This window comes from Amphiura filiformis, chromosome 10 (assembly GCF_039555335.1).
Source record: "Amphiura filiformis chromosome 10, Afil_fr2py, whole genome shotgun sequence".
Lineage (NCBI taxonomy): Eukaryota > Metazoa > Echinodermata > Ophiuroidea > Amphilepidida > Amphiuridae > Amphiura > Amphiura filiformis.
The window spans coordinates 11,302,271-11,313,703 of NC_092637.1; the positions used below are offsets into that span (position 1 = coordinate 11,302,271).

At 35.7% G+C, this 11,433-nt stretch overlaps 1 protein-coding gene across 1 annotated transcript; it reads left to right on the top strand.

Moving 5' to 3' along the window:
• Positions 1-967: 967 nt before the first annotated feature.
• On the top strand, positions 968-10,833 carry LOC140162495 (uncharacterized). The gene is made up of 8 exons (XM_072185734.1): positions 968-1,016; positions 1,380-1,559; positions 1,711-1,866; positions 3,064-3,198; positions 4,214-4,330; positions 6,063-6,182; positions 7,915-9,288; positions 10,796-10,833. Exons 2-7 carry the CDS (start codon positions 1,382-1,384, stop codon positions 9,279-9,281), a joined length of 2,073 nt encoding a protein of 690 aa, XP_072041835.1. The 5' UTR covers positions 968-1,016; positions 1,380-1,381; the 3' UTR covers positions 9,282-9,288; positions 10,796-10,833.
• Positions 10,834-11,433: the final 600 nt, after the last annotated feature.

Here is an 11,433-nt window from a genome sequence, read left to right on the forward strand (position 1 = left end):
AGGAAGAATAGCAATGATTGAACTGTGGTAAACGAGGATAAATCAGTAATAAAGGGTTCACAAAAAATAACTCCCCTCTAAAATTACAAAACATTTATTTGCATAACTTGACATGCATTTCGTGGATTTGAAAAAGTTAAAAACCTGTGAATAAAGGGGTTGTTTTCTACCCTCCCAACGTTCTTTCGTCTAAAAATCTTTTTGTTTTGGCCAAAAATAATTTTTCTAAAAATGATGCTTTCAGAAAAAGTTGCACTTTTCAACATCCTCATTTATGTCAAAATTAGCTTCAACAAATCATTATTTTGCACTACGTGATGGTTCCATGGGTGACTAAGAGTTCAGAGACAAAAAGGTGAAGGAAAAAAACCAATTAAATAAATCGTAACATTGATACCGAGAAAGTTTTGTACATAACATGTATGGGATTTTGAAAAGCGCAACTTTTTTAAAGCATTTTGGAAAATGTGATTATTTTTGACCAAAACAAAAAGATTTTGAGAAGGGATAACTTTGGTTGGGTAGCAAAAAGATGCCTCTATTTACAGGTTTTTAAATTTTTCAAATCAACAAAGTGAATGTTAAGTTATGCAAAGAAATGTTTTGTAACTCCTAAATTGATTTTACCATTTTTGAAACACCGGCTAAATACAATCTTGTGTTTGTACATTAAATATATAGGATGTGGAAAAGTGCAACTTTTTCTGAAAGCATCATTTTTGGAAAATGTGATTATTTTTGGCCAAAACAAAAAGATTTTTTAAAGAAAGAAACGAAATGTATGTCAAGTTATGCAAAGAAATGTCTTGTAATTTTAGGGGGAGTTATTTTTTGTGACCCTTTATATACAAATAAAGAAGAAAGTTGATGCAAATTAAAGCTAAAAACGGAAGGAACAAATCAAGAATCGGTCAATACAATTGTGTACGCTATTGTTTACTTTTCGTTGTTTTGAAGGGTCGATCAAATTCCTCAAGAGCAAGAAACGTGTATTGATTATGAAGTCAAAATTCAAGGTGAGACAAGATAGGAAAAGTAAAGAAGGGAAAGTAAAGAACAAACAAGAAGATGTCGAGGTAGACGAAAACAGCAGAAAAAGAAAAGACTAAAAAAACTAAAGAGACATACTGTATGTCCTAAATTTTTAGAAGAATTCAAGGTGGGGAAAGATAAAAAAGAAGGGAAAAGGGAAGGACGTAAAAAGGAAGAAAGGGTAAAGGAACAGAAGAAGCTATAGAAGTTGCTCTGTAAAATTGTGTGAGCTAACTTGTGCTTGTGTTTGTAACTGTTATTATTATTATTATTATTATTATTATTATTATTATTATTATTATTATTATTATTATTATTATTATTATTATTATTATTATTATTATTAGTGATGGATGATCCACCAAGTGAGTCCCAATACGCTACAATTGGTGATTTATTTCCTAAAAAGGAAGGCCGAAACCACCGTCGAATTTTACTCATTATTCCTGCCATTGTTGTTTGTGTGCTGATAATTACAGCCGGAGTAGCAGGAGGATTTATTTCCATGCAAAATAAGGCTGTCAATGGTAAGGGTTATATGTTATTGTAAAAGAAATGTGGTTCATCATCATCTTATTTTAAATATGTTATATTTATTATTAATTTTATTTTTGAACTGCGTATGTTTAATGTTAACTGCAACTGGTAGACAACTTTAACATAATTTTGTATTTATAGTGTATTGGACCAATTGGGGCCCTTTTAGTCAGTGCAATGTGGTCTGTGGAGAAGGTATAATGACTAGAACACGAACGTGTCTGGATTTAGAAGGTACCGGAGGATTATGTGATGGACCCGTGAATGAAACTGCTTTGTGCTCTTCAGGACCATGTGGTATGTTTTTATAGAATGAATTAAAACTTGTTTACAGTTTTGTCAATGTTTTTGTTGGCTTCAAAACTCGTTGAGTAGTAGACTGCTTTTCTGTCAGAAAAGAATAGCTTCAAAATGTGGATGTTATTTATATTTATATTCCAATTCATTAATAATACATCGGATACTACTTTAAAGGCACTGAATCAATGATTCTCTAAATCAGAAAAAATGATCTACAAAATCAGATTATCAATGTGCTAATTACCCTGAGAGAGATAGACCAAGAAGGACCTAATAAAAGTAAAGGTCACATTTAATCTTTTAGTTTTCGTTTTTTAGTTTACTAACACTTATAGCTACGCGAAATTAAATGGAGCCAGAAGGATGAAGCTGTAGAGGGTTAAATGTCCGGACCCAGGGACCTATACAAAATTATATGCAAGGCTATGTGCAAGAAGGTTCCTCTAGAATAAGCTGATACAATGTATGATATACAACTATTATGCACTATGTAAGGGGCCATGTAATAATCATGAGTCCCCTCCCCTGTAACATTTCGAAACGGTGTACCAAAAAGCACTTTCCTCCCTCCGCTCGGCCTTGCAAAAAATGTATGCCCCCTGCATATTCCAAATTTTGGGATCCCAATTTGCAAACCTTAAATGGTCTAAGTATATATTGAGAAAGCAGCGAGGATGAAAATTTGTATATTTCAGCGTTTCCGTGCTGTTTTTCTAAGCCTTTTAGAGCGTTTTATTTAACAGGCGCCCCATGAATGTGTGCCAAATATCGACCCCCCCCCCTATTTGTTTGCCAAAAATTACTTGCCCCCTCTCGGCTGGCAAAAAAAAATCGTGCCCCTGCATTTAACCCTCCCCCGGGGCTTCTTAGGGACGCACCATTAGACCTCAAGGAGGTTAGGAAGTTGATTGTGTTTTTCGCCGCCAAAGGTGGCATGATTTTTATTTTATTTTTAAATTTTAATACATTTATACACAGGGAGGTGGGGGAAGTTTTTTAGTGTTGGGTGAGGAAATTAGTTTTTTTTAAAATTCCTACCCCTTGAAGTCCAATGGTGCATCCCTAATTATTGCACAGACCATAATGCTCGATACCTTGGTGTGCTTGAGCTTGAAGTTAGGTGTATTGGTCTGTTCCATCAAATTAGTTTGTGAAACTAAACAATGTTACAAGTATATTTAAAATATTTTACAGATTTTACAGATAACAATGAGTGTATAAATGGTGATCACAACTGCCATGACGATGCTACTTGTACGAATACCGATGGTTCCTTCTCATGTGCATGCAACATTGGGTATCGTGGAGATGGTATCACTTGTAGCATTGGTATATAAAACTAATTCTTAAACACTTCCTGCAAGCTTATTGGTTCTTAGTCGTGTGGTTTGACACGATATAACACGGTTCAGCCCGTGTGCGTCGACGTAATACGCGTACATGCTATTTGAACCAATTGGATGAGCATACCAATAACGGGACAGATCGACTCTAAGCCAGTCCTTGTCAAGTGATTTAATTTGATAAAAAATTCGTATTCATATGATTAATATTTTAATGAGAATAAAGTTATTGTTTTAGCCTTTGTCGTGCTGCTATGGTCTCATATAACACTAGCGACGTCATTAATTTTGGCGTAAAACAACTCGGCTTGGCCTCTTGTTATATGAGACGTCAGCGGCTAAAAACAATACCTTTATTCTCTAAATTAAAGCTAACAAAACCACTTCAATAAATTAAAACATTGAACGTAGGCCAACACCTGAGTTAATCCAAATTAACGAGCATTATATTTTTCATGGTGATAAGTTCATGTCCTTTGTGATAAGTGGTACAGTAACTACACGTCAAAAGAAATGTCACCATGCATTAATATTGGCTAGAATGTATTAATTTGTACCACAACGCCATGCGACTGCACTCATTGAAACACTTATTTGTGAGGATAGTAAAGTATGGGCCCTGCGAAAATGTTTGTGGAACTCCAAATTTCCCGAAAACGCAACATGCATGTATGAGAGTAGGAAAAAATGTCTTGGTTGCTGCATATGCAACTATCAAGGCGAGGTGTGATTTTATTATTGTTATTAACGCAACGCACATCGTTGTCTTTAACCAATTATGTTGCAATTAAGGGGTATTTTTATTTGGTCATGTATGGCATAACAAGGACAGACAACACATCAACTTAATTATACGAATTATTTCTTGTGAAATATATCTTTATTATTTTGCTTTTTGAATATTATTCACATAAGATATCAGCATTCAAAATGGTTTTGCGAGCTGTAAGACATCCTGTACATGTAAATGTCATCAACCTTACCAACTTTATATCCAACAGATGTACCATGCGATTATGGGTTTCTTTGTCCCAATGGAAAATGTATACTAGTGAGATGGGTATGTGATGGAGACAATGATTGTGGCGACAACTCGGATGAGCAATCTTGTCCCACGAGTAAGTTACGCATTGGATTCATTTGTTTGTCATTTTGCAACAGAACTAGTATAACAATAATGTTTTTAATAATATGCAAATATGCGTGACTAGGTAAACTTTGTTAGAGATAAAGTAGATTTGAGATTGAGGGCATCCGCCGTAATAAGCCAAATCGGCATTGGAAGTGTGCAGTGCATTGTAGGACAGTTTTTGCATTTTGGACACTTTGCCCTATCGGGAAAATTCAGAAAAATTGGTTTTTGTGTGTACAAAATATAATTTAAAAAGTTTCACTAGAATAAAAATAAATCCAAAAATTATGTTTATTATATAAATTAATTATTTGAATATTTTTAATGATTATTATTTACAATAATAAATAAATGAATAATAGTTAGAGAAATTTCCCCGATATGTCAGAGGTCAAAGTGTCCCAAAAGTGCTCTCGAAAACCGGAAATTACAATGGCGATGGGGCTTATACTCCCTGGCTATGGACATAGCTGCAATTTTTGTTTATCATCGTGGTAACTTTTTTAAATAGACGCTTTACTGTTTACGTTTCCTGAGCAAGGACTTTGTGATGGTTCGCCAGATTGCATTCAGAATTTTCGATTTAAAGAAACTAGCAGTGAATAGATTCATCAGGTTTGTAAATCAAATCAAATTAGTAATTTTGCTTGCCAAAACCAGTAAGTTTTTACTTACTAATATTTCGTCCATCTCGTCGGAGGACTTCATCAGATGTGAGCATCTGATCCACTTTCCCGGGAAACTGGCTTCCGGTTGTGGGTAGTCTTACTTCCAGTCTTCAAAAGTTGGTCAAATACGTGACTTAGGAAATAAGTGCCCTCCTCTCTATTCATGGTCTTTGATGAAGTCCTCCGACGAGATGGACGAAATATTAGTAAGTAAAAACTTACTGGTTTTGGCAAGCAAAATTACTAATTTAAAGAAACTAGGTTTTTCATTTAGGTTTTCACCGTCCGTGATTCAGTTTGTTTTTTAGTTTACCTTCAGAATATCTAATATCTAATACGGTATATGCCAAAGTATAAACTGAAAACCTTAAATGCGAAAGTTGGCATGCTGTACAATTGAAATGATTCTATACAGTCTTCAGTCATCTAATGTGGAGTTAGTGTCTGTGGAATGTCCCAGAAAACCAGCAATAATGTTTTGCAGGGCAAATATTTTTATATATTTATAATTGAAGACCGAATTAAAAAGACTAGTTTGGGTCTGACGTCCTGTCAACCAGACCAAAAATGCCGTACTACGCAGGTCAGCAAGCAATCACACCACGCCGTTGCCCTGACGTCAGGCGCAAACTGGTCTTTTTAATCCGGACTTCATTATTATAAAAACGATAGTGATTGTTGAATTTTATTGAATCCCAACTCTAATGTATGAACCCTGACTGACCCTTTCTTATTGATTCCCTCTTCGGAGGACCATAAAATGTTGACCACTTTTTATAGGTCCAAAACTTTTGTTTCCCTACTTTTGTTTTCACTCCCACCAAGGATTTCTGAGCACTCCCTTAATTAATACGTTGGACGAATTTTGTAATTGTCATTAATCCCAACTTTAATGTATAAACCCTTTATTGACCTTTTCTAGGTTTATAGACGAAATAGGTCCCCTACTTTTTTTTTCACTCCCATCAAGGATTTCTGAACACTTCCTCAATTAATACTTTGGACGAATTTTGTAATTTGTCATAAGTCTCGCCGTTCTTTTCACAACAGAGGTGCTTTGCGGTGAGTTTGAGTTTCTTTGTCCCAATGGACGCTGCATACGTGAAACATGGATATGTGACGGAGACAATGATTGCGGCGACTACTCGGATGAGCAATCTTGTCCCACGGGTAAGTTACACACAGAAACGCGCATAACAACATTATTTTTTGCCATTATAATTGCTCAATTAGTTCCAAAGACACTATTTGCACATGCAGAAAACATTCCAACATGCAAACACCTTTCACTTTTAATTCAGGTCTAACTTCAGGGTAACTTCAGACCAGATATTAAAACAGATTTCATGTAAATTTTGTGTGTATCATTAAAAGCGCCATAAACATCACCTTATGTTTAATTAGATATTAAACACCTAAATATTTACATTGCAATTATGCACTATTAAATTCCCTTCAGAGTGTGTCCCTATGATGTCATTCAATGATTAAAATAGATCTGGGAATTTCACAAGGCAAATTAATCAATTTAAAATAGTGAATTAAAGTTTGAACTTCAACACTACTTAACACTATTTTTCGCTCACCTGGGGCGTTTTCACTAGTCCGACTAGCGTCTTCAGCAGATGGTGAAGCTGTGATGGATGATATCTTGTCTACAATCAGGATATCTCTCACTGATGACGTCATAGGATTGACAGAATGACGTCATAGGATGTTACGATGTAGCACCGCCCCCTGGGCATCAGCAGGTTATCCTAAATAGGATCTATTTTTAGTCCTTGGTCACTATATAATCTCGGTTTTTGAGTCCTTATCTGTAAGGACTCTCCTGGAAAATTCTTTGTGCTCCTGTTCGAGCACCTTGACGTTTTCCCAATCAATCTGGTAACCTTTATATCTCACTACATGTTCTCTGACCGCTGATTTGCAGCTGCCAGCAGTATACTTGTGTTCCAATAGGCCTTTTATCAAGCTTCCTGGCAGATTCGCCGATGTAACAGTCAATTTGATACACAATCCCAGATTGCTTAAAGGGTTCTGTTTTGTCTTTACGATGCTTCATCGTAACATCCTATAACGTTATTCTGTCAATCATATGACGTCATCAGTGAGATATATCCTGATTGTAGACAAGATATGAAAGTGAAAATAGATCCCTGGTCCCAAAAAGTAACTTACCAGGTAAGAAATTCGTCTGTCAAGTTCAAACGACAAATCGTATTATACTGAATAGCATATGAGTGGAAGCGGTGTACATTTACGCGGAGTTTGACACCTCATTTGTCGCAAACAGATCAAAACTTTTGAAGTTATGCTCATTTGAACAAGCCTACTATCAAATTTGAAAGTTGCAGGTCCGCCCCAATGAATTCACACAATAAACAGACACATGAAAGGATGTTCAGAACTTTTATTCTTTGTCAACTCACACTTTAGTTAGTCATGCAAAGAAGAAGAGGAGAGCACTGATTACACCTGTATACTGCCAACCATCTCAAGTGGTATGAGTGCAACTTTCATTCCAGTGGATAGGTTCGGTTAAATAAGCATAACTTCAAAAATACTCATCCGTTTGCAACAAATGAGGTGTCAAAATTCGCGTAAATTAACACTGCTTCCACTCATATCCCATTTAGTGTAACACAATTTGTCGTTTGAATTTGACAGACAAATTTCTTACCTGGTAAGTTTCTTTTTTGGAGCAGTTATATAAATTATAATATGTTTAGGCTTTATGAAGATGGATCTTGAATTAAAGTTTTAACTTCAACACTAGACTATTTTTTGCTCACCTTGAACGTTTTCACTAGTCCGACTAGCGTCTTCAGCAGATGGTGATGCTGTGTTGATATCTTGTTTTAAGATGGATCTTGTTTTGCTGGTTTGTTTGTTTTTACAGATGATTGTGCTGCAAATGAATACACATGTGCTGATGGCTTGAGCTGCATCACATCTACTCTGAGATGTGATGGTGAAGATAATTGCTTTGATGGTAGTGATGAACGCAACTGTACTGAATGTGCTGAAGATTTGTATCTTTGCGGTAATGGCATTTGCGTTCCTGAAGAAGACCGCTGTGACTATGTTAATGACTGTGAAGACAACAGTGATGAAGTCGATGGTTGCGTGTGCGATCCAAGTATTAATTTCAATTGTAATACAGGTGGATGCACACTTAGTACTTGGATTTGTGATGGTGAAGCAGATTGCTTTGATGGTAGTGATGAACGCAACTGTACTGAATGTGCTGAAGATTTGTATCTTTGCGGTAATGGCATTTGCGTTCCTGAAGAAGACCGCTGTGACTATGTTAATGACTGTGAAGACAACAGTGATGAAGTCGATGGTTGCGTGTGCGATCCAAGTATTAATTTCAATTGTAATACAGGTGGATGCATACCTAGTACTTGGATTTGTGATGGTGAAGCAGATTGCTTTGATGGTAGTGATGAAGAAGCAGGTGTATGTGGGTTCACAACTGAAACAGTAACAACTGAAAAAAAATTTACTAAAGATTTTGGAGCTGATTTAACCACAACTGAAAAAATCGCTAAAGATGCTGGAACTGATCTATCCACAAGTGAAAAAGTGTTTACTGAAGTTTCCGGGCTTGATTTATCCACAACGGAGATGTTTACTGAAGATTTTCGAATTGATTTAACCACAACTGAAGTAGTGTTTACTGAAGATTTTGGAACTGATTTAACCACAACCGAAGAAATGTTTACCGACAACTTTAGTACTTATTCAACCACAACTGATGAAAGCTTTACTGAAGATTATGGAACCGTTTTAGCCACAACTGAAGATATGTTCACTGCGGATTTTGGAACTGATTTAGCCACAAATGAAGAAGTGTTTACTGACGATCTTGGAACTCGTTTAGCAACAACTGAAGATATTTTCACTGAAGATTTTGGAACTGATTTAGCCACAACTGAAGAAGTGTTTACTGACGATCTTGGAACTCATTTAGCCACAACTGAAGATATGTTCACTGAAGATTTTGGAACTGATTTAGCCACAACTGAAGAAGTGTTTACTGACGATCTTGAAACTCATTTAGCCACAACTGAAGAAAGTAGTACTAAAGGTTTTGGAACTGATTTAGCCACAACTGAAGAAACGTTTACTGAAGATTTTGGAACTGATTTAGCCACAACTGAAGAAGCTTTAACTGAAGATTTTGGAACTGAAGTAGCCACAACTGAAGAAGTTTTAACTGGAGATTCTGGAAATAATTTAACCACAACTGGAGAAAGATAAGGAACAGGTGGGCTTACTAAAATTTCGCCTACAATAATATATATCCTAAAATCAAAAATCCAAGATGGTCAAACCTTCTGGTCCAACCCCAATAACTGCATGTTGACTTATTGATTTCCGAGCATAGTTTCAGTAGATTTAACCAGCCATGCAGTTGCCACCCATAACTCAATTATTCCACTTACTAAGGTATTAAAGAAACGTATTATTGCTTTCATTCCAACCTCGATTCACATAGTGAGTATGTAAGGATGGCAAGCCGGTGTGCGGCCAAATCCACCAAAAAGAGGTGGGGTAGGTGCATGTGGTGCAATGCACCTCTTCAATTACGAAAAACTAAATTGTAAAAAGGGACCAATATTTCCTAAACTGTTCCAAATGGATTTATTTGTCAAATGTTTGCATGGGGAAAGGGTTCACACTTTAGAAATTTTGCGCCCCCTTCCCTCGTAATACTTCCTACCTAAGGACCTCTTTCCCTCGTTTAAACTCTGATACTCCGGGGATGCAGTTCGGGAGATAGACTTCTCCGTAGTCCACTTGCTAATTGTTCATACTCTGGCTATTACAGTTTATTACATTTAAGCTTAAACTCCGATTCAATTATTTGTGCACAATTGATAGATTTTCACATCTGATCTTTTCAGTCACCCTACTCCCTATGTTTGTTAGCTTATTTTTAACTCGTAATAAACTGGCAGATTCTAAAATTAGAATTGTTCAGTATTGAAGTGCCATTATAGTTATGCCATTATGATATGTTGCATTCAATAATATAAGCCTACGTATACTTTACTTTTACTGTCACAAATAAATTTATAATAATTATATAAACTTTTTCTTAACTATTTTATACTAGTATTTTGATGTAATAAATATAAGTATAATTTCGAGTTCAACTGAATGCGTTCATCATGATTAATAACATATTTTTATTTATCAAAAATCGACTATGGCATAGTCTATTTGGGAGATGACAAAGGGATAATGGAGTCAAAACATTCTAAAAAGAATGGTCGAGATTGCTCATTTTGCAGTATATTAAGGTCGTTTGTTTACTTTTTGGATGTTCTAAAAATGTTATAATTAATTCGATTTTGTTGCCATTTTATAACTAATTTGGTCTTAATAGAAAATAATTTCGGTCATAATTTCATCTTTATTGCGTGTGAAGCACTCAAAATTTCTCGTTAAATGACTAAATCGGCGAAATTTTGCCGATGTCAAAATATTTGGCTGTGTGTAAGCAACACGACAATTGTGTCGCTTACAGCTTACGCAACCATATTGTTCGACTTTGCCACTTTTATTGTTGTTTTATTTCTCCATGACCAATTTACAAGTTTCCTACTTGTTTTTACTACTACTAAATTTCCTACTTCTGTCAATTTTGATGGTCCTGTAACAAACAACAAGCCAACGTTGTGCCAAAAAATTAACATCTTTAAGCATTATTATTCAGTGCCTTATATAACTTGCTTTTTTCGATATTGTTAATTTCTCTGACATTACAGGTGACTAAATATAACTCAACATGGAAACCAAACATATACTCAGCAGTATTATCAACACCGAGGCTAAACTGGAGCAGCTTTATTCACAATACTTGTAAAGGTACACTCGAGTAGAAGCGGGATTCGAATTTCGGAGTGATGTGGGTTTGCGGACAGCATTATTCAAAACTAGAGTCTTCCTGTAAGAGTTTTGACGCACAAAAGTGGGTCATTTAAGTAAGAATGCCCTAATATCACTCAGTGCGACCTGGACAATGCAGGGCCCATAACAAATGATAACAGTGCCGATGATAAATTCTATAAACGAAAATGTGGAATAGAAGAGTCTAAGATTGCGTAAAATGTGGATAATAGTTAAAAAACATCGAAACATTTTGGTATACTTAGAAAAATTAAGAGATCATTCGGAGAGAGATTTAGAATCCGTTTAGAACTATTTAAAGAGGAGATCCTTTGGTCACTTTGGGAGATAAGCAACATCCCTCCCGCAACACGGGGTCTTTGGCTGAAAGGGTGTCAATCTGGCAAGACATCCGGGATAGTCATTTTATTCTCTCCACCCCCCCCCCCCAATATTATACAACTCATAATCTGTAAAAAGCGGTGAAACAAAATTAATACTGGCATATAAAGTATAA

What these genes read in the sequence shown, in the direction of transcription:
- LOC140162495 (XM_072185734.1), top strand. Translation starts at nt 1,382, where the DNA reads ATGGATGATCCACCAAGTGAGTCCCAATACGCTACAATTGGTGATTTA. An exon ending in GTGCTCTTCAGGACCATGTG is followed by an intron (nt 1,867 to 3,063) that starts GTATGTTTTTAT and finishes AATATTTTACAG; the next exon opens with ATTTTACAGATAACAATGAG. An exon ending in TGGTATCACTTGTAGCATTG is followed by an intron (nt 3,199 to 4,213) that starts GTATATAAAACT and finishes TATATCCAACAG; the next exon opens with ATGTACCATGCGATTATGGG.